This window comes from Passer montanus, unplaced genomic scaffold, assembly GCF_014805655.1.
Source record: "Passer montanus isolate IOZ18808 unplaced genomic scaffold, ASM1480565v1 scaffold123, whole genome shotgun sequence".
NCBI classification, from domain to species: Eukaryota; Metazoa; Chordata; class Aves; order Passeriformes; family Passeridae; genus Passer; species Passer montanus.
The window spans coordinates 885,577-910,951 of NW_024359056.1; the positions used below are offsets into that span (position 1 = coordinate 885,577).

At 53.2% G+C, this 25,375-nt stretch overlaps 2 protein-coding genes across 2 annotated transcripts; both read left to right on the forward strand.

The window, feature by feature from the left end:
• Window positions 1-2,014: 2,014 nt before the first annotated feature.
• On the forward strand, window positions 2,015-13,927 carry STC1 (stanniocalcin 1). Its single transcript, XM_039698398.1, has 4 exons — window positions 2,015-2,557; window positions 5,090-5,232; window positions 6,628-6,839; window positions 10,501-13,927. The coding sequence occupies exons 1-4, from the start codon at window positions 2,440-2,442 to the stop codon at window positions 10,769-10,771; spliced, it is 744 nt and encodes a 247-aa protein (XP_039554332.1). The 5' UTR covers window positions 2,015-2,439; the 3' UTR covers window positions 10,772-13,927.
• Window positions 13,928-23,014: 9,087 nt separating this feature from the next.
• NKX2-6 (NK2 homeobox 6) lies at window positions 23,015-25,186 on the forward strand. The gene is made up of 2 exons (XM_039698384.1): window positions 23,015-23,117; window positions 24,376-25,186. Exons 1-2 carry the CDS (start codon window positions 23,015-23,017, stop codon window positions 25,077-25,079), a joined length of 807 nt encoding a protein of 268 aa, XP_039554318.1. The 3' UTR covers window positions 25,080-25,186.
• Window positions 25,187-25,375: the final 189 nt, after the last annotated feature.

Genomic DNA, 25,375 nt, shown 5'->3' on the forward strand with positions numbered 1-25,375 from the left:
CAAATCCCTGGGAAAATAGTAGGAGAAAGGACAGAAGATGTGCTGGAATAATCTCAGGGTCCTCTTGGCTTCATTCCTCCCCACACTTGGGCTCCCCTGGATGCAGACGTGCTCCTGTGGAGGGCCAGGCCAACCTGCAGGGTCTGCAGCCTCAAAAAGCAAAAAAAGCCCAAAAAAGCCACGTGGGGATGTTCACCTTGGGGTGGAGGGATCGAGCTGGGAGTTTGCAACCCAATCGTGTGGAAAATGAAAGAGAGCCTGGGGATGGTGGTGAGAGGAGTGGATGTTCAGGAGCTTTGAGATTTTATTGAAATCTGGGTAAAAAAAAACCAAAAAACAAAAACAAAACATAAATCTGAACAGGATTTGCTCAGACTTCTTAAGGATAAGTCCCACTGTGAGTCAGCCCCGTTGAAGTGGCTGCCAGAGTTACTTTTGATTTAATCAGGATCAATCCCTCTGGGATTATTCTCGCTTCCAAACTGGACCGGGGCTCTGAAGTGGAGAAACCACAACGCTTTGTGGGGCTGCTGCTTCTTTTTCTTGATATTTTTTTTTTCTTTATTTAATGAATTTGGCTCGGTGTCCCAAACCGGAGCCGAAACCCGAAACCCTCCTGTTTCAGGGCTTTTGGCGCGTGCTCGGAACATCTGGCACAGCTGTTCCTGTGACCCCCGGGCAGCAGCACAGCCTCGCCGCTGTTCCCGTTCCAAAGGGAGCCGACAGCACCGGGAATGGGGCAGCGCTGCCCGAGCTGGGCTGGCAGAGCCTTCCTGGAGAGCTGGGAGACAGGGATGGGCAGGAGCCAGAGGGATCCCGTTTTCCCAGGGACAAAAAGGCAGGGATGGGGTAAAGCAGCGGGCACAGCTTCTGGAGCCCCACGGAAAGAGCCTCCTCCTGCTTCTCTTTAAATTCTTCCTTATTTTCAATTCAGCTGCCATAAACCCGAATAACTGCCCCAAAATGGAGAATTTTGCACCTCCATTGAATGGGATTGGTGGGATTGGCTCGTCAAATGGGAATCTGTACCTGGATGGATCCATGGGTCTATCCAAGCTGGATTTCCTTGCCTGGCACCACACAGTTCAGAGTCCTTCCCCTCCCAGAAAAGGTCCTGGGGGTGGCTGAGTGAGCCCCAAACGTGCTCATGATCCAATTAATCTCAGCTCAGATCAGCCAGAGCCGATCTCTAAATCCTTGGGTTTATTCTAAGCTGCAGGAACTTGTAACTTTTTATCTGGAAATCTTTTTGCACTCACCTTTCCCAATTTCCTTTCGGCTCTAAGGTTTAAGAGCCCTGCTGCACTTTCATCCCTGAAACACGCAGAGCTTTAAATTGTCTCTGGGATCGGGGATAATCAATCCTGCAGCGTGTTAAGCCTCATTACGTGCCCATTAGAACCGAGATTGAATCAGGCATTAGGGTGCCTCCTCCCGTTATGAAATCTGAAAAACAGGATTGAGTTTGGAGCAGGGAGGGGGGAGGAGGGGGGCGACGAAAACCGCGAAAAAAGCCCATAAAAATTGGGGTTTGGGGCGCAAGAAGGGGTTTGGCGAGGTGATTTTCCGGGGGGAATGGCGCAGGTGGGGGAGCTGAGGAGCGGCAGGCAGGTCTGGGGCAGGGAGGGATTTATTTGCATGTGCCTACGTGAGCGCAGGGGCGAGCGCGGGGCTCGCACGTGCTGGGGCGGGAGGCAGCGCAGGGAAAGGTGAGAGCCGGGGCAGGAGCGAGGGATCCCTGCCAGCCCCTCCCCACCCCCATCCCCGAGCCCTCAAAGCCGCCCCTTCCCCCTCCCCAGCCGCCCCCAGCCCGGGGTCGCTCCCGGACGGATGGGAGCAGCTTTCCCTACAGGGCAGGTGATTTTCTTTTGGGGTGGGGGCGCTTTAGGATGGCGCTGTTATTTCCTCGAGCTCCACGATCCATAGGAACCCTCCCCGCCTCCCCCATCCCCTCCCTTTCCCACCGCTCCTCCAAGGATGAACTTTTCGCTCATTGTTCTTTGGCAGGTACTTTTAATGGGCTGGAAAATATTCTTCCTGTGAAGTTGCAGTTTTGCGGGGCTTGAATGAGTCCAGTCCTCCCCTGGCTCTGCCCAGCGCCACCGATTGGCTCCGCAGCCCGGGGGGGACCGATAAGGGCGGCTATAAAACCCTCGCAGCTCCCGGTCCCCCAGCGAGCAGCAGCCAGAGGGGCCACCCGGATCCTCCGCACATCCCTGCGCTCATCCCGGGCTCGCCAGGATCCTCCCTCCCTCCTTCCTTCCTTCCCTCCCTCCTGCGAGCGCGTATCCAGCTCCACGTCTTTGCTCAAGCCGGAGTGGAAGAGGAGAGGCGCACACATCCAAAAAAAAAAAAAAAAAAAAATAAACCACCCAAAAAAAAAAAAAAAAAAAAAAGAAACCCTACCCAACCCCACACTTAGCGGAAACTTGTCAAAGAATGCTCCTAAAGTCTGGTTTTCTCCTGCTGCTGCTGATCAGTGCATCCGCATCCTACGAAGCTGAGCAGAATGACTCTGTGAGCCCCAGGAAAGCGCGGGTGGCAGCCCAGAACTCAGGTAACGCCAGCGAGCAGGGCTCGGAGCCGCAGCCCCGGTGCCTTAAACTGTCTCAGATTTCTCTGCTGCTGATTTTTCTTCTTCTTTTTCATTTTTTTCCTTTTATTTTTTTTTTCCCTTACAAACTTACCGGCTGGCAGCACAAATGTTCCTTGCAGGGCTGGCAGGAGCTGCTGGTGCAGAGCTGGAGCAGGAATCTCCTGTAGGAGCCGGGGCAGGGAAGCGCTGCGAGGATGCGATCCAGGCTCTCCCCTCCTCCCGCAGCTCCCCAAGGAGTTCCGTGCACTTTTCATCATTTTGATTTCCCTGCTTGCATGTTTCCCTCTCCCTTCCCCGACGCAGCGCTGCTCTGGTGTTAAACCCTTGCTTTTTAGGAAGTTGATGAAATCCGCGGCGCTGGGACTGCCCCATTGTTCTGGGAACATCTGTCTGTTCAAAGAGGGGCAGCCGCCACTTGGAAGAATGCAGTAACCTAGAAACTGTCCCCTGCTCGCTGCGATTGTCCCCAACTGATCGCTATCGGGCAGCTGCCACTGTAAAAATACATTGGTGACATTTTCCAAACTTGCTTCCACAATGGAGAAAAAAAAAATAATAATTTTGCTTTGGCGAGTGAGCCCTGGATGTGCGGACTTTGCTGCTTAGATAACTTGGAGACATTGTCTGGAACAATGGGAATTAAAAATCCGCCTTCTACTGTGCTGCAAAGATATTAACGCTCCGCTTCGGAGCTCATTAACAGCTGCCTTATTTTAGATCCGCAAGGCTCTGCGGCGTTGGAGCGGGGTGTTTGCTCCATTTGCTTTTGTATTTGGTTGCTATAGAAACGTGGGGTCTCCCTCTCGCACCGTGCCTAAAACAGCCCGAGCTCCGCGCACCCGGAGTCTGCTGCGAGCGAAGTTCTAATTGGAACCTGTGGAAAGCTAATTATGGGGCTGGCTCGTGCTGCGGGAGGTTATGAACCGGGGAGGGGATGAATTACCAAATATTCCTCCCTTCAGGCACGTCAGCAAGAGCGCGGAACGACCGGGGGTTAATTGGAAAATTTTTTATATTATTTCTTCTTTTTTTTTTTTTTCGGGAAAAATCCCGGTTATAAAGATTCTCTTTAGGATGCAACTTAGATTTAATAAGGTGCGCTCTCTCCCGGTAAAAACTCACTTTTCCCACACCTCAGGGCTGTGGGGGACCCTGGCTTCGCATTTCTTCCCCAAGAATGTCTGGTAACATGAGCTGCAAAGGCAGTGAACGTGCCTTGCCCGGGCGCGGGAGGGGACAGATGTTCGGCTCGCCCGGAAAGGTTAATCCCGGCTAATTTCAGGGCAATCATGTGGCAATTCTGCTGATTCATTGTTAAAATGCACTGGATCTGCTCTGAGAAAGCCGGGATGACATGGATACCCTCGTGCTCAGCCGCGCCGCTGCCTCCGGGGTTTAATTATCCCCGCAGCTGCATTACCTGAACTTTCTCTGCCCAAATTTCCCTTCCCCTCCCGAGTCTCCAGCAAAAATGACCTTTTTTGGCTACACCTGACAGCTCCCAGGGCAGGTTTTTTTGCTGGATCGAGTCCTTTTGGGTGCTGAGAATTGACTCTCGAGCTAAAATCTTCTTTCTAGGTAATTCAGGCATTTTAGAAAAGCACAAATACCTCCCAATAAGCCATTTCCTGCCAACTTGTTGGCATTTGCCAACACTTCCATCTCATTTTCCAGCGGTTTTGTGACCCAAGGCTGCTCCCTAAGGAAGAGACCTCAGCCCCCAGAGCTTTCCACGGGCCCATCCTCATCCCTGCTCCTTCTCTAGAGGGAGTTGGGATAAAGATGTAAATGCCTGAAGAGAGAATTGGGCTGGGATGGACACTTGGGTCCCATCTCAGCAAGGACCGTGAGGTGCTGCACATTTTAATCCGTGTGTGACCCTTGAGGGGTTTGGTAGCTGGAATTTCTGTTCCTTGGGGTGCTGATTGTGTCTTCAGAGAATTGTAGAATTCTGGAATTGTAGAATAATGGAATTACAGAGTCATGGAATTGTAGAATCATGGAATTACAGAACTATGGAATCCTGGAATGGTTTGGGTTGGAAAGGGACCTTAAAGCTCATCCTATCCCCTGCCATGGGCAGGGACACCTTCCACAACCCCAGGGTGCTCCAACCCGGCCTGGGACACTTCCAGGGATGAGGAATCCCCAGTCCCTCAGGGCACCCTGTACCAGGGTCTCACTGCCCTCCAAGTAAGGATTTTCTCCCCAGTATCTGACCTAAATCTCTCATCTTTTAGCTTAAAACCAACCCCAGCTGTTCTAGCAGTGTGCATATGAAAAGCTGCACTCCCACTTTTTCATAATCTGCTTTTCTGCACCAGAAGGGGCTCTGGGGTCTCCCTGGAGCCTTCTCTTCTCCAGGAGCAGCTCTCCCAGGCAGATTTTGGGGCATCAGAGAGGGTCTGAGCCTCGCCGCGGTGCCAGGCAGGATTTGGCTGTGAGCTGGGCTCTCTCTCCGTGTGCTGACGTTGCCGTGTGTCTGTCCCACAGCCGAGGTGGTTCGGTGCCTGAACAGTGCCCTCCAGGTGGGCTGCGGCGCCTTCGCCTGCCTGGAGAACTCCACGTGCGACACGGACGGGATGTACGACATCTGCAAGTCCTTCCTCTACAGCGCGGCTAAATTCGACACTCAGGTACGGCCCGGGCACGAGGGGCACGGGAACAAACCCAGCCGGGAATCAAACGTGGCCCAGAGTGAATCAAACCCGGCCAGAAACAAACCCAGCCAAGAATAAAACCCGGCCGAAAATAAAACCCGGCCGCGAATAAATGGGAGCCGCCTTTTCATGCCCCTGACAAGTCCTGCGGGTTCTAAAGCACGTGCTGAGTGTTCTGCTCAATGCCTGACTTAATTTAAGCTGTGCTTTGGGCAGGATTAACCCTCCCCTCCCTGCAGCTCTTCCTGCTGCTCCTCTCAGCCCCCATTTTTGGCTCCGAGCGCATCCTCCAGGGCTCTTTTTCCACCAGCTCCCTGCTCCGTGTGAGGACTTGGCACGGAGGGTTCTGTGGGGTGGAGAGCAAGGTTTCCTCTCCAGGAGGAAATATAAATGTTCTTCTAACAAAATAAATCTCCTGACTGTGTGACCTGGCACAGGGCTGGGCTTTGACTTGGAAGTGTTTGGGTCTGGGAATGCACGGCCAGACTGGGGCTGCGGGGAGAATAAACGGGATAATATTGGAGGGCTGTGCTCTGCCAAAATCCCTTCCCCTCTGTGCTTTCCTCCCAAAATTCACACAGCCCCTTGCTCCCCGTGCTCCTCCCAAGGACAGATTTAAAATCTGGTAAAGGCTCTTGGGGTCTGAACCAGAAGTGTTAAACTGCTGGCATTAAATTGATGTTAAATCAGTCTGTGGGGCAGAGTTGCTCCATCTCTGGTCCTGGCACTTCCAGGCTGAAGATTGCCACTGCCTAAATCCTTTGGGAATGGGAGTTCAGAGCATCCCAGCTGCTGAGACTGACAGCTCTGCAGTAACTGGGAGCATTCAAGTCCCATTCCCTGCCTGTTTGTAATTGCAGGAGGGTAATTAGCACACCAGGCCTGGTGGATATCCATAACACTACTCTGTCACATTCATATTTTCTAAAAAATCCCTTCACTGAGGATTTTTCTCCTGGGAAGCTGAGAAGCCTCAGAGAAAAAGGAAAACAATTTTATCTCATTTGCTTCTCCCGTGTTTTGCTCCTTTGGAATGTGGTTGGGGATTGTTTACCCACAGGTGATTGTTTCATGGGTTTGGTGTGAGTGTTTTCACTCTTTGGCCAGTCAGGGCCAAGCTGTGTCAGACTCTGGAGAGAGTCACGAGTTTCATTATTATCTTTTTAGCATTCTCTAAGTAACCTTTCTGTATTCTTTAGTATAGTTTAGTATTCTTTAATATAATATAGTATCATAAAATAAGAAATCAGCCTTCTGAGAACACGGAGTCAGATTCATTATTCCTTCCTTCGTGTGGGGGCCCTGCAAATACCATTCCTTCCTTTGGATTCCCTGGAGTTCAGCTGAAGGAGCTTTTCCTCCCGTTTGCAGGGAAAAGCCTTCGTGAAGGAGAGCCTGAAGTGCATCGCCAACGGGGTGACGTCCAAGGTGTTCCTGGCCATCCGCAGGTGCTCCACCTTCCAGAGGATGATCTCCGAGGTGCAGGAGGAGTGCTACAGCAAGCTGGACATGTGCGGCATCGCCCGCCGCAACCCCGAGGCCATCACCGAGGTGGTGCAGCTCCCAAACCACTTCTCCAACCGGTACGGGGCCCTCTGGGACACGGGAGGGGGACGGCGGAGGCGGGAAGGAGGGGGACGAGGTGAGGAACGCCTGCAGCTCCTGGAACATCTCAGCCCAGGAAAGCTCGCGGCCTCCTCAGACCCTGCCCAGCTTCAGCAGCATTCTCCCTGCTCTTTTTGGGAAATACAGTTATTTCCCTTTCTGGGGAAATTAATTTATTTCCCTTTTTGGGAAAATATACTTGTTTTTCATTTTGGGAAATACATATATTTCCCTTTCTGGGCAACCACTTTATTTCCCTTTTTGGGAAAACACACTTGTTTTCCATTTTGGGAAAGATACATATTCCCTTTTTGGGAAAATACATTTATTTCCCTTTTTGGGAAATACATTTATTTCCCTCTCTGGGCAAAACCATTTCTTTCCCTTTTTAGGAAAACACACCTGTTTTCCATTTTGGGAAATACACATATTCCCATTTCTGGGCAAATACATTTATTTCCCTTTTTGGGAAATATATTTATTTCTCCTTTTGGGAAATACATTTAAAAGCATTTCCAGAGGAGAGTCATAAAATTATCCTTACTCCAAAGCCTGGAGTTTGTTTAAATGTTAATTTTTGTTGTTTCAGTGCACTGTAATGGTCAAGGATCCCAAACAGGTTGATTAATTTGGCATGTCTGGCACATTGAGCATTTCAGAGCTGCTCAGAGACTTGTGGGATGGTTTGGGTGGGGAGGGACCTTACACCCCCTCTCATCCCAAGGACAGGAACGCTTTCCCCTGTCCCGGATTGCTCCAAGCCCTGTCCAGCCTGGCCTTCTCCATGCATTGCCACCATTCCCTTCTCCAGACTGCAGCCATGCCCTTCCTGGGGCTCATGGCACCTGGGAAATGAATCCTTGTCCTCCGGGTCACACACTGCTGCAAAGCCCAGGACAAAGGAAAGGAGCCAGCACACCTGACCCTGCACAACCCCCCTGTGCCAGCCCTGTGTTCCTCATCCCTGGGCACAGCCCGGGGCTGTCTCCTGGTCTCCTGCCCCTGCAGGGACGGGGTGGTCACGCTGCTCCTGGCACCTTCCCTGCCAGGGCTGCCCTGTCCCCGTCCTCCAAGGACAGGGGACACAGGGAGGCTTCAGGGCTGCTGCAGTCTGCGCAGTCACGCTGCAGGGGCAGGGATTTCTTGCTCCCAGTCCTGGAACAATCAGTGCTGAGTCTTGTGACTGGGATAAAAGGGACCTTCTGGAGCGGTTGGAGTAAATAACTCTGGGACTGGAGTGCAACCAGAGGACTGGGTCTGGGCCTGGCCATGGCCAAGGCTTCAGCTCCTCTGGGGTGGCCTTGGCTGGATCCAGGAGCATCCCAAACCTCCAGACCTGTCCCAGGACAGGTGTGCAGGTGATAAATACATTTTATGTTTCATCAACCAGCATAAATTGATTCAGAGAATCCCAGAATATCTAGAGCTGGAAGGGACCCACAAGGGATCCACAAGGATCGTGGAGATCCATTTCCTATTACGGAAAACTCTCTTGTAGATGGAGATATTCTTTCTTGTCTAGCCAGAAAAAGGCAAAATCGGGAAGGCAAAATGATACTGGGGTGGAGTAAAAATGGAACCTGCGTGTCTTTCCCCCAGGCAAATTTGTGGGGGAAATTGGAGCCTTCGAAAGGGGTTTTCTGGAGGCCTGGGAGAGGAGCAGGCAGCTCTGTGGAGGCTCAGGTGAAACTGGTGGATTGTGGAGCTCAGCAGCCCTCGGAGGGGGACATGGGGACATTGGACAGCGCTGGCCGTGCTCCTCTGAGAGGACCAAGCCCCGGAGCCTCTCCCGAGGCACAGGGATGTCCTCCCCCAGCCCGAGGCAGAGGATATTGTGACACGTTGAGGAACAAAAGCAGCAGGATTTCCCAGCTCGAGGGCTCCCCGAGCATCCTGCTTTCCCAGCCCCTGGCCCACAGGATCAGAATGTGCCACTTGGGAAGTCCTTAAAGGTCATTGCATCTTCCTGCATTTCATCTCAGGCAGGAGCAGCAGGGGAGGAAAATCTCTGCTCACAGCCCAGCTCTGGGAAGGTGTCCCAGCGTGGAATCCTCAGGGCTGGTCTGGCCCTGATTTAAGCTGGGTGTGTGGCTGGCTCGGCTTTGCTTGTCTCCACTTCAGAGCTCGCTCCCAGCCCTGCTGAGCCGGGCTCAGAGCGAGCCTGGTCCTTTTGTGCAGCTCAGACTCTGACCTCACCTGACCTCCCCTGGCTGCTCCAAAGGCCGCGGCTGAGAGTTGGGAAAGGGTTTTGAATGGGAACTCTCATTTCCCTCTTCCTTCCCCTCCTCCACCTGCAGGTTGTTCTCCTCTCTGCTCCTGTGGAAAAATGTCACCGTGACCTTAAAGTGCTTAAAATAAGCTCCCCGACGTCCTTTCAGGCAGAAATCCCAGCCAGTGTGGGACTGCTGCCCTTTTTCCCAACTTTGTCTCCCTGGGAAGATGTTCCCTGGCACAGGGAGGTGCCAGGTGCTCTCCCAGCCCTGCTCCTGGGGCTGAGGAGGAGCATTCCTTGGAGGAATTCTCAGCAGGGCTGGGAATGCAGAGCAGCGCCCCTTCCTGGCTGTCAGCATGCAAAAAGTGACCTGGACTCCCAGGCATCCACAGAAAGCTAATTCAATTTATTGAGAATCCATTGCTTTTTATACCCCAGTTCACTGCAGGTGGACCTGATTGGTCCTTTAATTAAAACACCATCAGCTAATTAACAAGCACCAATTTATAAACAATCTTATGAGAATAACAAGAAAACAGATATTAGAAAAACACCTGCAGGTTGTTTTTAATAATTGGCTATCATTGTTTATCTCCAGCTCCCCAGAGCTTCCCAGGCCAACTCTGGGAAAACTTATCTGGCTTCTCTCTCTCTCAGGGAGCTGCCACCACTCCTGGCTGCTCCTTGGACAAGGAATTTGTGCCCAGGGCTGCTGGGAGGGGAAGATGCAGCTGGAGAGGAGGCAGGGGAAGCTTGGGGTTCTGTGTGGGCTGGAAGTGACCACAGATTGTGTGTCCTAAGGATCTGTCCCCAGGGAATCAGGGATCTGCCAGGCTTGGACTGGGCTTCTCCCCCTTCTGGGCCTTGTAAGGACTGTGCAGGGAAAGAGGGACAAGAGGGACAAGAGGGACAAGAGGGAATGGTGCCACAGCGATGGATCAGTCATGGCTCTGCCAGGCCAGGCTGGGATCCTGGCAGGATCTGTTGTTGCCAACACCAATTATTTTCCTTCCCAAAGCTCCAGGAACTCGGTTGTTTAACAGAGAGTAAATCACACCCTTTAACCCATCCCTAATCTCTCAGCTCCTCGTTTTTACCTTCCCAATCCACCAGGATCACTCCAAACCCCCTGTGCTCACCCCTCACCTCCCAGAGCTGGGGCAGCTGCTGCTTTAGGGCAATTAAATCAGAATTTTGGCCATGGTGTTCCTTCCCTGTGCCAGGCGCACAGCACACAGGGGGTTTGGGTGCAGTGACAACAAGGTTGGACTTGGCCTTGGGAGGCCTTTCCCAACCTTAAAAATTCAGCCACAACACCATCAGAAATCAATTCCCAACACGCTCTGGCTGAGTTAAAAATCCTGATTCCCGCGGTGTTGTCACCTGGCGGAGTGACACCATGGCCTAACGAGCTCCCTCTGCTGCAGGTATTACAACAAGCTGGTGAGGAGCCTGCTGGAGTGCGACGAGGACACGGTGAGCACCATCAAGGAGAGCCTGATGGAGAAGCTGGGGCCCAACATGGCCAGCCTGTTCCACCTGCTGCAGAGCGACCACTGCGCCCAGGGCCACCCCCGCGCCGAGCTCCTGCGCCGGCGCCTCTCGGAGCCCCAGAAGCTGAAGCTGCTCCTCAGGAACCTGCGAGGTGAGGGCTCCACGCCCGCCCACGCCAAGCGCGGCTCCGCCGAGCGCGCCTGACCGCGGCGGGCAGGCCGAGCACGACCAAAGCTGAGGGCTCTGCTCTAGGAGTGCTGCACCCAAAGCCAGTGGACTGTAGGTGTTTCAACCCCCAGGAGCTGGGTTTAGTTCCTTAGGGCTCGTTTAGTTAGTTCATCTTTTCTGTTCCTCTCCAACGGCACTTCTGCATGGGTCTGTGTTCGGTGTCGCGGCTTTCCCGCCAGCCAGACCGCTCTGTCTCTTCTCTTCCCCACAAAAAATCTGTTATCCCTAAAAATCTTAGTCACAAGTAGATCCCTACAGTGGCCAGGCCTTCAGGCACCAAACTCCCAACGTTTGGAGGCTGAGTTTTGTCCCAAACTGTTGTGCTGACACCACCCAGGCCTGGAGATTCGGCACCGAGGGGAGGAGCCCGTCCTCTCCTGCAGGTGACAAAAGATGCACTAAAAACTCTCTCACATCCTAAAAACATCCGTGGAATTCATGTCATGAATCTGTGCTGGCCATGGACGAGCATGGATGTCACCTTCCTGGTCCTGTAGTGTCACCCTCGGTCCCAATCCTTCCTTCCAGCAGAGCGCTGTGAACACGTTTAAGTCGGGATTTACAAAACTCCCTGCATGGTTTAGTCACCAGGACCTGGCACCACGGTGCAAAATGAGTTCAAACCACCCCACAAACCCCAAAAGCAGGAGAGGGACGTGTTCTACCATGCGGCTGGAGCTGGTCAGGAGGTCCCATAATCGTGCGTTGTGTTTCAAAGCTCACATCTCTGTACTGTATTTAACTGCCTGAAGCTTTAAACCAAGCCTAACAGAAACAAAGCCTGTCTTAAGATTAGAGTATTAAAGGCCTTGCTCTAACTGTGGTATAAATAGTGCTAAAATCTGTCTGTACTGTACATAAACTCCACCAGAGTCTGCTTCAAAGGAGCAGAACACAATAACTTTATTGCCTAAACTGAGTTTTGTAAGTCAGCTCTTTCATTATTATTATTATTATTATTATTATTATTATTATTATTGCTTTCTTTTCCCTGGAAGCAGCACCTCTGTCAGGAGTTCGCATTCCACTCTGTGGCCTTTTCAGAAAGGCAGAGGGGAAAGGTTTAGGGTGGGAATCGCAGGACCAGGAACAGCTAAAATGGAGGCAAAATCCATAAAAACCCAAGTTCAGGCTGGTCAGTGCTGTCCCCGCAGGGCTGCCAGGAAAAGCACTTAGACCCAGGGCAGAGCTGCTGGGAATTCCGGAATTGTCAGATCCTTTGGGAATCTCACAGGGCAAAACTCCCGGCAGGATTTCTGGGGAGAGGCAGGGAAAATCCATCATTCCCTCAAGCTCCAGCAGGAAAGCTGAGGGCGCAATGAATGCTCTGGGAGCTGCCTTTCCTCCATCCTCCTCCTCCACCTCAGCGGGCTCTGGGAAGAGGAGCAGAGCTGGAGACCCCAAAGCTGCTCCCCACCACGGCCAGGCCCCGGTGAGCCCAAAAATGCCCTTTGTGGTGTGGGATCCACCAGGCCAATCCCAAATCCATGCCTTGGAGTCCCTGCAGAGTGGGGGACTCTGCCTCAGAGTGTTGGAGAGCTGTTAAAGGAGGGATCTCTTTTTCTTAGGGAAACCTGAAGCAATATAATTTTGGGTTTTTTGTGTTGTTTGGGAAACCACAAAGCCTTTAAACCAGAACTTGCTGCTAAAATATCGAAACCAGATGCAGTGGCATGAAATGTAGCCCAGAAGTGCTGGCAGAGAATTGGAAGCAGCAAAAAATTATTGCTGACATCAGAGGGTCGGAAGTTGTAATTTTTTTGGGATACTCCAAATGGAGCCGTGCAGGGCAAGGGACATGCAAAGCTGCTGCTTCCTGAATCAGGCAGGGCTTGAGAGGCCGACACAAAGAAGTTCTGAGAGGTGAAAACCAACAGCTTCTGGAATATCCCAACCCTAAAATTGGGATTATATTTAGGAATCGATCCCAGGAGCGCATCCCTGACTTCCCAGCCCGCGGTTGTTGGGAGCCAGGGAATTCCACCAGGGTTTGTGCATCCAGTCCGTGCTTTTATTTGGGAATTGGTCACAAAAAGTCTTTCCCTGCCTCGGGGCAGTGTCCAACCCCACCTGGGAGGCTCTGCTGGTGCTCCAGAGCTCCCACTGTGGGATCCCAAAGCTCCCAGGAGCTTTCCAAGGACACCTGGGCAGGGACATTCCTCATGGAAAGTGGCTTCTCCACCCACCCACTTCTCTGCAACCCCAAAAAGGCGCCTGAAGCAGATTTGGGGCCTCCCAATTCCCATCTTTTTTGGGGTGCCGTAATGAAATTTCCCTTTGCAGCAATGATTCCAACTTTGTCTCGGAATATGGGTGGGAAGAGGAGCGGGGAGGTGATTCCCCCTGGTGGGGTTTGCTGTGGTGCCCAGGGAATCATCCCCTGGTACCCCAGGGAACTCTCCCCGTGCCATGCGTGTCCCAAAGAGCCAATTCCCCATTTCTGAGCTGCTTTGAGGCCACTTTTGTCCCTGTGCTGGAGCAGGGAGGAATTTGGGATCTCTCATCCCTCCCCTCACCCCAGCTGGGCACTCCCAGCTCTCCCTGCTCAGCAGAGGGGATTTGGGGGCTCTTCCCATCCCTTGGGGATGGTGGAAATGTTTGGATTTGGGTGTGAGAGATCCCTCAGGGTGGGGAATGACCCCCATGATCAAGTCCAGCAATTTCACCCTGGAGTCCATCTCTGCTTCGTTTTTTTGGTCTCACAAAAGGATTTTCTTCTCTTGGGGCGGGGAGGGGCTTCTCTGGGAAGGTTTGCATGAGTCTCGTGGTTTGTTTGCACTTTAGACGTTTTTGTGCCATTATAAATTTGCATTATTTGTATTTATAATTTAAAGAGACCTAGAAAAGGGAAAAGGGAGAGAGTTTGGGGGTTTTGGGGGGGTTTCGGGTTTTGGTTTTTTGCTGAGTACTGGAATAAACAGTGAGCATATCTGGTATATGTCCTTATTTATTGTTTCCATGACATTTGTAAAGCTCCGTGTGTTCATATAAAGGTTATTTGAAACATATCATAGCGAGGAGAGAGAGGCAAGTTATTTTCTTTGCTTATTTTTATAATTAAAGATGCATAACATAATGAGGCCTACGTTGGATTTTCTTCTGCAATGAAATAAAAAAGTCAAATTTAAAGGATTTCGGTGTCCGACTCTTTACTGGGCTGTTGATGGCAGCAGGATAAATTTCTTTTATTTTTATAAAATAAAATTTTATAATTTTTTTCCTTGGATTGAGCATCAGAGCCCTGTTGTCTTCTCTGGCTCTTTATGGCCTGGCTTGGTAATTGCATTTTATTCACCCTACTAATTAAGGCAGAAGCACTTTTTAATGAGCGCAGCTGCAACACCCTGCAGGGAAATAAAACACCTGGATTCTGGATTTCCATGTACATCTTATCCAGTCAGGAAATCTCAGATTTCCACTGCAACATCAAAATACATTTAATAATCAGCAAAGTGGGATCTTAATTCCGACTCTGCTCCAAAAGCTGATGTGAAGTTTAAAAAATCATTTTCTCATCACAAGACAGTATAAGAATAAATACTGGAAATAGAAGAGGATTAATAAAAGATTTCTTGCCCTGAAATCATGGAAAGGTTTGGATTGGAACGATCTTAAAGCTGAACTCACCCCACCCTCTGCACTATTAGTGTAGTGTAAAATCATTTACATTTTCATTATAATAATCATTATCATTATTATCATTATAATTATTATTATTATTATCATTACATCATTATTAATAAAATTAATTAATCAAATTATTAAGATGACTAAAATAAGTATTACAATAAAATAATTAATGATAATGAATACTAATATACCATTATTATAATTATTGACATTATTGGCACCACTGGAAATTCCCTTGGGCACTTCTACCTGGAGCTCCCAATCTTGACAATATTCCAGAATTTTGACAAATTTTTAATACTTGGGAATAAAATGGACACATTTAGGTCAGTGCTGGTAATGGAGGGAGCTGAATTCCCAAAAAAAGAGCAGGAGCAGAGGGGTTGGATCGACCTCGGCTCTGTGGTGGGAAAACTGGAGGAAAATCATCCTGGGAAAGGAAATTCTGGCTCAGTGATGAAGAAAATTGTGCTAGAAAAGGAAATCTCTGCTTGATAATGAAGAAGAGTCCTGGAAAAGGGCATTTTGGCTTGGTGACAAAGAAAAACATCTTGGAAAATGAAATTTGTGCTTGCTAACTAAGACAAAAGTCCTGGAAAAGGAAATTTCACCTTGATGACGAAGAAAAGAGTCCTGGAAAAGGAAATCTGGGCTCGGTGGTGACGGAGAGCTCGGGAAGCATTAAAATCCTGTTTGATTTTCCCCTGGAAAAAACCCCGGGAATTTGATTTGGCCAGGATCCAAAGGATTGACTGGATGTTCTTTTCTTGTCCGTGAGGGTTTTTGCAGTTTTGTGACGAAACAAAGGGAAAACGAACTGAGATTTTCCCAGTCCTCACCCTTCCTGCCAGCTTTGGGAGGGAGGGGAGGGAAGGAGGAGTGGGATCCCCTACACTTCCAAAGGGCTGGGAATGAAATTCAGGACCAGATTTCCCTTCCTGCCTCCCAGGAACTGAGAAAAAGAAAAAGCAGGGGAAAAACACTCCCACAGAAATGAAAGACAACAAAAACTCCCACAGAAATAATGAAGGACAACAAAAACTCCCACAGAAATAATGAAGGATATTGTCTTTGCTGCCATGATTCAGCCATTCCGAGCGGGAATACGGAAGGAGTTAAACAAATAAAAGAAATGGAGTTGCTAAAAATAGAAATCAAAGCTCAAATCACCCAGATCCAGAGGTGATTCCCACTAGGAGAGCTCGGATGGGTGAGGAGCAGAGGAAAAGGCAGGAGAAATGCAGAGGGATGGAGATTTGGTCAGGGAATTCTCGGGTCCCCGAGATTTTGACGTATTTTTATCAATTTCAGTAGAAAGCAGCAGCCAAAAATTAGTCTGAGGGACTGAGGGGATGATGGGGCTGGAAATCCCTGAAGACCACAGAGCCATGGAATGGGTTGGGATGGAAAGGACCAGATCCTTCAGATCCTTCAACCCATGGGATGATGGAGTTGGGAATCCCAGAAAACCACAGAGCCATGGAATGGGCTGGGATGGAAAGGACCAGATCCTCCAGCTCCAACCCATAGGATGGTGGGGCTGGATATCCCTGAAAACCAGGGAGCCATGGAATGGATTGGGTTGGGTTGGGTTGGGCTGGGTTGGGTTGGGTTGGGTTGGATGGGACCAGATCTTCCAACCCATGGGATGATGGGGTTGGGAATCTCTGAAAACCACGGAGCCATGGAATAGATTGGGTTGGACGGGACCAGATCCTCCAGATCCTCCAACCCATGGGATGATGGAGTTGGGAATCCCTGAAAACCACAGAGCCATGGAATGGGTTGGGTTGGGTTGGGTTTGGTTGGGTTGGGTTGGGTTGGACGGGACCAGATCCTCCAGATCCTCCAGCCTATGGGATGATGGGGCTGGAAATCCCAGAAAACCACGGAGCCATGGAATGGGTTGGGTTGGACAGGACCAGATCCTCCAGCTCCATCCCTGCTGTGTTGCTGGGTGGGTCGGAGGGAGGATTCCCTGCTTCCAGACTCCCAAAAAGTCACTTTTCCCAATAAATTTCCACCTTTTCCAAGGAGCCAGCCCTTCCTCAGTGCACAAAGCTGGATTTCCAAAGGCTTTTCCTCCCCAAAAAAGCCAAAATCGGTGTTGGAAAGAACTTCAGAGAGGTTTTCTGTGACCCCCCCGATCCAGCCAGAGAGGCTGGAGAACCTCAGGCACAAAATACCTGGGAGAGACCCAGGAGTTTTATTCCCGGAGCAGTTGGAAAAACCAGTCAAACCGGTATGAGCTCACGGGGGGATGGCATTATTTCCACACAGATGGAGTTTTTTTCTACTTTCCCTCTTTGATTTTGATTTTTAAGCTGAGTGAAAGTCCAGGATAAGCTGGACTGTGGCCCCAAAGGATGATCCCTGGTTCCTGCGCATCCCTGTTTCCCTCTCCAGCCTCTCCTGCTCCAGGTGGAATCTTCATGTCCTAAAAAACCAAAGTGGTCACGGGTATTTAAAGGGAAAAGGGTTCGGGTTAGGGTCATGGATTAGGTTCAGGTTTAGGCTTAGGCTTAGGGTCATGGTTTAGGGTCAGGGTTTAGGGTTAGGGTCAGGGTTAGGGTTAGGGTTAAGGTAATGGTCTAGGGTGAGGGTTAGGTTTACAGTTAAGGTCATGCACTAGGGTTAGGTTTAGGCTTAGGGGCAGTTTCAGGTTAAGTTCTTGGTTTAGGATTAGGGTTTAGGATCAGGGTTAAGGTCAGTGTTAAGTTCATGGTTTAGTGTTAGGTTTAGGTTTAAGGTCATGCTTTATGGTTAGTGTTAGGGTTAAGTTCAGGGTTAGGGTTAGGGTTGGGGTAAGTTTTAGGGTTAGGGTTAAGGTTAGGGTTAGGGTTAGGGTTAGGGTTAGGGTTAGGGTTAGGGTTAGGGTTAAGTTTAGTGTCAATTTTTGGGTCATCCACCTCCACCTATGACAGTAGGCCCAGTCCTGGTTTGGAAGTCTTGAGATGCTCCAGCTCTCCCAGCCATCCCTGATCTTGGCATAAATTTCTGTGCATCCGTAACCTTGGGATTCATTTCTGGCCCTCATGAAGCAGTTTCCAGCCCTAGAAATGCGCTAGTCCCCACCTTGTGGTTTTAAAGAGCATCTTCCTCTTGGCAGCCTTTGGCCAATCTCAGCTTTTCCTTGGAGCTGTGGCTTTCACCAGGATTCTTGCATATTTTTTATTTAAATTCCACTAATTGCCTTTTTTTTCTGACCTCCTGCACTCTCCGAGGTCTCTCATCCCTACTCAGGAAGTTGCTCCCAGCCCAGTGATGGATTTGAAGTGTGGGAGAGGCTCAAAGAGCCCACAATTCCTGAGGCATTTCCCCTGCCCTGGGAATTCTGGGGTTGGATTTAAGCTGGGCCATGCCTGATATTTCAGCGTGGGATGACATCAGAGAGACAGAAATGAAGCAATTCTGGGTTTAGGAGTTTATTTAATCCAGATATTTTCAGTTACATTTTCGGGCCGGAATCCAGGGGCTCTTTCCTCAATCTAAATAAATCTCCCATTAAAAAAAGAAAAAAAAAACCAAACCCAAAAGCAAAACAAAACCCAAACCCAACAGATGTGGCCAGAGTTCCAGAGCGGGATGCAAATCCCAGAACTTTTGCCATGGCTTTGAAATCCCAGAATTGTGGAATTCTGGAATGGTTGGGCTTGGGAGGGACCCGAGAGTCCATCCTGTGCCATCCTGCCATGGGCAGGGGCACCCCCCAATGTTCCAGTGGCTCCAAGCCCTGTCCAGCCTGGCCTGGGACATTTCCAGGGATGGGGAAATTTACTGGGCATTCCATCCCAGGCCCACCCCACCCTCGGAAGAGGAGAACTGTGCTTTTCCCTCAGTGACTTTGGGATGCTCCAAATTTCTATCCCACCGGGAATTTCCAGGAGATGCGGGCGAGGCTGGAAGGGACCCGCGCCTGCCACCCGCGGGGTGGAGCACTGCAGGGGTTTTATCCCGGGTTTTTTTGGGTTTGTTTTTTTTTGTTGTTGTTTGGGTTTTGGGGTGTTTATTTTGTTTTGTTTTGTTTCATTTTGGGGATAGGTTTTTTTGGTTTTTGGGTGTTTTTTTTTCCCCACGCCTCTTGTGCCACCTGCTGACCGACGGCTCCGTGTCCCCGCATCCCCGGAGCAGCCCCGGAGTATCCCCGGAGCATTCCCGGAGCATCCCCGGAGCATCCCCGGAGTATCCCCGGAGCATCCCCGGAGCATCCCCGGAGCATCCTCGGAGCATCCCCGGAGCATCCCCGCTCCCCCTCCGGCAGCTCTCGTCCCTTCCTTCCCTCACCCCGCTCCCACCACCAGCCCCGACCCGAATTGTTCACGAGGCTTCACGGAAAAAAACCCGTTCAAAAATAACTCCGAGCCCACTCCGAGCGCTTTGAACCCCGCTGGTTTTTATCTCCCGTGACCCAGCAGAGCCCCAAAAATCAGCGATTCCCGCTCGCAGCCGCCGCTGCCCTCACTGCCCCGATGTGGGGCTGGAGGAGCACAGCGGGGATTTTCCCACCTTTCCAACCCTCAGTTCTGGGGGCTTGGAGGAGAAGCAAAGCTGCAGATCCCGGCTGGCCAAGCAGAGGGCACTGCTGGCTCACGATTCCAGCCAGGGCTCTGCTCTGAGTCCATCCCAAAAAAATCTCTGCGGGGAGCAGAAATCGCAGGAGCAGCAGCTGAGAACCCCTGTGTCCCCTTCATGCCCCCAATTCCAACAAGTCCTAAAAAATCCAGGGATAATAGGTTAAAAAGTGGGAATCACAGCCAGTCGAACAGATCAGTGATAGAGAGCACTGGGGAAGAGCTGAACATGGAAAAATTGGGGGAAAAAGAGATTAAATGGACCCAGGAGATGTCAGGTTCATGTCCTGACACCCAGCAGGGCAGGGGAGTGGCTTCACCCCAGAGGCACAGAGAGGGTTCTCCACGAAAATGCACTAAAGTTTAATATTTTTATCCCATGGATTCTGAAATGTTGGGGTTTTTCTTCTTTTCCCACGCGATGTTTATTAGAAAGCCCTGGGGAGGGAATCTCCTCCCCTCGTCCCCCTGCAGTTCCTTCTCGCTCCCATCCTCTCCACTTTTTCTTTCATTTTGCTGATGGAAAAGGACAGAAAGCAGCTGGGAGGGAGCAGAGGATGTAGAAAACCCTTTCAAGTTGGATTTCAGCTGTTCCAGAGCACCTCCAAACCCCTCGGAGGTGCCCATGCACAGCTCTGTGCTCACATCCCCCGTGCACCACCTCATTACTCCCTTTATTCATTAATTCCTAATATTCCCAGTGCCAATATTCCTATTATTCCCTCACTCCTGACCGCTTAAAACCCCAAATCCGGCAGCACCGAAGCGCTGGGGGGGTGTTGGCTCTCCTGAGAGGCGGGTTCGAGTTTCCAGGGCTTCGGATGCTCCTCCACCGCCGCAGCTCCTGATGCATCCCGGCGATATCTCCCGAAATCCGACACCGGGATGGTGCCGCTGCCATGGCAACGCTCCCGTCCCGCCCCGGAGCGCTTCCTGCCCGTCCCACCTAACCTGGTTAGGAGCGGTGATGGCCCTGGGGAGCCGCGACCGCACCGACCCCGCGCCGGGGGAGCGGATGGGCGGCGATGGGGACGGATCCGCCAGGCTGCTGCCCAGGAATGCCCGGGAGCATCCCTGCCCAGAGCTTTGGGAAGCACTTGGGAAGGGTCTGGTCCCCCTGGGAAGGGACTGGTCCCCCCAGGATGGCACCTGGGAAGGGCCTGAGACCCCTGGGAATGTTCTGTTCCCTCCTGGATGGCACTTGGGAAGAGTCTGGTCCCCCTGGGAAGGGTCTGGTCCCCCCAGGATGGCACCTGGGAAGGGCCTGAGACCCCTGGGAATGTTCTGATCCCTCCTGGATGGCACTTGGGAAGGGTCTGGTCCCCCTGGGAAGGGCCTGAGCTCCTTGGGAAGGGTCAGAGCCCTCCTGGATGGCACTTGGGAGGGGTCTGGCCCCCTTGGGAAGGGTCTGGTACCCTTGGGAAGGGTCCCTGAATGGCCTGAACCCCTTAAGAAGGCTGTGATCCCCCCAGAATAGCACTTGGGAAGGGCCTGAGACCACTGGGAAGGGTCTGGTCCCCCTGAGAAGGGTCTGATCCCACCTAAATGGCACTTGGGAAGGGCCTGAGCCCCTTGGGAATGTTCTGATCCCTCCTGGATGGCACTTGGGAAGGGCCTGAGACCCCTGGAAAGGGCCTGAGCTCCTTGGGAAGGGTCCCTGAATGGCCTGAACTCCTTAAGAAGGGTGTGATCCGTCTGGAAAGGGTCTGAGCTCCTTGGGAAGGGTCCCTGAATGGCCTGAACTCCTTAAGAAGGGTGTGATCCGCCCAGAATAGCACTTGGGAAGAGCCTGAGACCACTGGGAAGGGTCTGGTCCCCCTGAGAAGGGTCTGGTCCCCCCAGGATGGCACTTGGGAAGGGTCTGAGACCCCTGAGAAGGGTCTGATCCCTTCTGGATGGCACTTGGGAAGGGCCTGAGACCCCTGAGAATGTTCTGATCCCTCCTGGATGGCACTTGGGAAGGGTCTGAGACCCCTGGAAAGGGCCTGAGCTCCTTGGGAAGGGTCTGATCCCTCCAGGATGGTTCTTGGGAATGGTCTGAGCCCCTTGGGAAGGGCCTGAGCCCCCTAAGAAGGGTCTGATCCCTCCTGGGTGCTGCTGGGAAAACCCCAAAAGGCTCCGGGAAGGCTCAGCAGCAGGTTTTGGCCGGGGAGCACCTGTGAGGTGATTTAGGAGCCTCACCCGAGCCTCTGGAAGCTGCAGAGGCCGCCTGCCAGCCAGGGAGGGCTGGATGTGACCTGTGGGATGCACACAGCGAGGGATGGGGGCGGCCCCAGGGCCCCAAAGCCATCCCGGGACACCGATCCTGGGTGAAAATCCATTTCCCATCCCTCAGCCCAGCCCGTGCCTCGTCTGTCCGCGGCTCCCGAGCGCCAAACCCCGCCCGCCCATTAATCCCGGAGTCATCGGGGGCGGATAAAGCCACTTCCCCCAATTCCTTCCTGCTCGTCTCGATCCCAGCCAAGCATTTCACCTTGGCGCCGGCCGCGGGCCGAGGTGTAAAATGACCCTGTTTGCTCGCAGCCCCAAACGAGGCGGCCAGACGGGGCCGGGGATCCCCCGGGCACCGGGAACGGGCTGGGGGCGCGGGCCCGGCTTTGTGGGGAGCCTTTGGAGCAGGGAAACTGCGGGGAGGGCTGGCACGGGACGAGGATGCAGCCTGAGGAGCCGGGGCTGGGCCAAGGAGCTGCAGCCTCGCTCTTCTGTGGGACTGGGAAATTTGAGGGGTGGGATGCGAGTGCAATAACATAAAAATGGTTTTTAAAAAAGGCAAAAAAACCGGCAAAAACAGGCAAAAAGAAGCAAAAAAATATTCAAAAACTGAGGGAAAAAAAAAACAAGGAAAAAGATTTTAAAAGGACATCTCAGAGAAGAGTGTAAGAGACAAATCACCGAGCAGGGCCCCCACCAAAGGGATTCAGGAGATGCTGAGGGGATGCTGAGCCCCGAGCCTGAAAGCCTGGGGAGGTGAGCTCGGTGATTCCCGTGATGTGTCCAGCCAAAACTCCCACTTTACACTGAAAAATGGGAATCATGGCATCACAGGAAGGCTGGGAAATGCTCAGATTAGACCTCACGAGCAGGGATGTCCCGTGGCTGTGAAAGCGCCCGGAGCCAACCCCAGGGGCTGGGAAGGAGCCCGGGGGTTCCCCAGGAATTCGGAGCCACCCGTGGGGGCTCCGAGCGCTTTTCTCCCCGAGCCACTGTATTTATTTTCCCCCCTCGCTTCCTTGCCGGCTCGGGGCCGTTTATTTTTGCAGCTGCCCTCCCGGGCCGCCGTGGCCGGGCGGAGCAGCGGCCCGGCCCCGGCCAGCCCGGCCCTGTCAGGGCTGTCAGCGCACACCCGCCCCGAGCCCGGCCAGGAATTTTAATTGAAATCGCCGCTCCCTGGGCTCCGATAAGGCTGAACATCACCCCACAGCCCGAGGGGCTCCCCAGGACCCCCCCGCTGTCCCGCGGGGTACCAGGACCCCACCCCGCTGCCCAAATTCATGGGGGTACCCTGACCCCTCTCCATGCCCTGGGAAGGCTCTGCCCGCTCAGCTGAGGACAAACTGGGACAAACTGGGACAAACTGGGAGGGAACTGGGGCCCGAAGCTGTCCCACGTCCCCGTCCAGCGTCCCCTCCCCTCCCGCAGGAGCTTGGTGGTCTGCCTCCTTATCAGCGCTTATCTGGCGGAGCCGCTCGCTAATGTGACCTTAATGGAGCTCAAATGGACTGGATTTGTTTTATTGCGGCTCAGCCCAAAGCCGGCACCCCCTGCCCCCCTCCCTCCGCTCCTTGCCGCTTCCCTTGTTTTGGAAACACGCAGGGAAGGGGCTGCTCCTTCCCCGCGGCTCGGGGGCAGCGCATGGGGAGCCGGAGCCCCCCGGGCGGCAGGGAGAGCCCTCCCGGCCCTGTCCCTCCTTCCTCTCCTTCCCCTCCTTCCCCCGCTCCCCCCGACCCCCGGGGGCCCCCCGGGCCGGGGGCGCTTCGTGCAGGGCCGGAGCCGGGAGCGGGGCCGGCAGCGCCCGGAGATGCTGCCCACGCCCTTCTCGGTGAGGGACATCCTCAGCCTGGAGGGGCCCGGGGGGCTCCGCGCCGCCCCCGCCCGCAGCCCCGCCGGGCAGGACGAGCCGCGGCCGCGTAAGTGCCCGCGGGACCCGCGGAGACGGGCGGAGGAAGCGCCGGGGGGACCCCGCGGAGCCGCTCTCGTTCCCCGGCGCTGCTTCCTCGCACCCGCCAGTCCCCGTGGTTCCCCTTTTTCCTCCCTTTTCCCCTTTATCTCCCTCTTTTTTTACCCCCGATTTGGTTTTGGGGTTTTTTGGGGGGGCATTTTTCGGACATCCCGGAGCCGCCGCGCATCCCCCGCGCATCCCCGCAGCTCCGGCTGCCCTCGGGGAACGAGACCGTCCGCGGGTGGATGGAGCTGGGGGTGGGTTTGGGATTTTGAGGGGTTTTTCCTGCCCGAAGTCACCCATCCCCTCCGCCTTCGATGTCCCCCCGTGTGGCGCTCCGTGAGCCGGGACACGCCCGGGAGCGCGGAGGATCCGGCGGGATCGGAGCTGTCCCGCTTCTCCCCGCAGCTAAAATCCCAAAATTTCCTCTGCTCCTGCTCCCCTCACGCGCAGCGGCTGCGGAGCGGGGAAAGCAGCGGGGGCAGAGCTGGGCAGACTGGGAGGGGGAGAGAGAGAGAGAGGGGAGCCCGGGGGGATTCTGTCCCGTCATCCAGAGCCTTCCAAAACCCCCTGGAATTCCCGAATTCCCAGCCGAGGTATCCCAGCCCGAGCTGGACCTGATTCCGGCTGCTCCTCTGCCGCAAATTCCCAGCAAATCACAAATCCCCCAAACCCGCAACTCCTCTCAGATTTAATGATTTTCCCTCCTCCACTCCCAGCCCCTTCGGGGATTTTTGTTTTGCCGAAATTCAGAGGAAGGTGGGATTCTCCTTTCCCGGAGCTGGAGGCAGATCCTGCCGGAGGTGTGGGTTCCACAGCAGGATGGTGGGAAAAGGGGATTTGGGGTCTGGAAAACTCAAACCTGCTGTGCGTCCGCCTTTCTTTGTGTCCTTCAGACAACGGTGGCAGCCCCAAAGCATCAGAGGAAGGGGGAAAGGAGATTTTATCCAGAATTCGTGTAACAGCTTAATTAAAAAGAAAAAAGAAAAAAAAGAAAAAAAATAAAAGAGAAAAAAGAGAGGGAGGGGGGAAATTTTATTGAGTTCTTAATAAATGTCACGGGAAAATTCGTATTAAATTTGTCAAGTGCCAGCCTTTACCTTCTGAACTGTCAGCCCTACCCCATCCTATTCCCAAGGGTGCCACTCCCGGTTTGATCCCTCCCTCTCGCTGGGGACGGAGCTGGATTTGGGTCTGACTTCGCTTTCTTTTCCTCCCTGCCGCAGGGAAATCTCCGCTCGGCCCGAGCCTTGAGGCCGAGGAGCGGCGCGGGGAGCCCGGCCGGGCGCGCCGGCAGCCGCGCAAGCCGCGCGTTCTGTTCTCGCAGGCTCAGGTGCTGGAGCTGGAGCGGCGCTTCCAGCGGCAGAAATACCTGTCGGGGCCCGAGAGGGAGCAGCTGGCGCGGCTGCTGCAGCTCAGCCCCACGCAGGTGAAGATCTGGTTCCAGAACCGGCGCTACAAGAGCAAGCGGCAGCGGCAGGAGCGCGGCCCGGCGCTGCCGCCGCGCACGGCGCCGGTGCCGCTGCTGGTGCGGGACGGCAGAGCCTGCCCGCGGGGCTGCGGGCCCTTCCCGGCTCCCTGGGGGGCTCCAGGCCCCTTTTCCTCCCGCTCCTGCTGCGGCGGCGCTGCCGGGGCGGGCTGCGGGTACCCCGCGGTGCCGCCCGGTGCCACCGCGGCGGTGCCCAGCGCCTGCCCGCGGCTCTGCCCGCGGCTCTGCCCGCGGCTCTGCCCGCGGCCATCAGCGCCCGGAGCCGCAGCTGAGGGGGATGAGGCACCGGGAAAGCTCCCGCTGCTCCAGAGCCGAGCCCCGAGCGCGACAATCCAAAGGATTTCTGGCAGCCCGGACAGCGGAACAATCCCTGGAAAGAGAGAGGGGACGCTGCCTCACAGCCCCACGGTGAATTTTAGCACGCAACAATTATAAATTATTTATTATTAAACAATAATTTGGAGTCTGGACCCTCCAGCTCTCAAGATATTTGCTCCCCCAGGATGCCACCAGGACTTTTCCTTCCTCAAGATAAGGAAAACAGGGGTCGTGCACATCCCTCTGCTTTTTTATTAACGGAAAATATTTAATGTTTTGTGTTCCTATAATTTCTAGATTTATTTCTGATTTGTTTTTCTTAATAATTCCCTGCACAGGTATCGATTTCTGCCTTTATTATTAATATTATTGTTGCTATTATTATTATTTGCAAGTAAAAACAAATTGGTGAA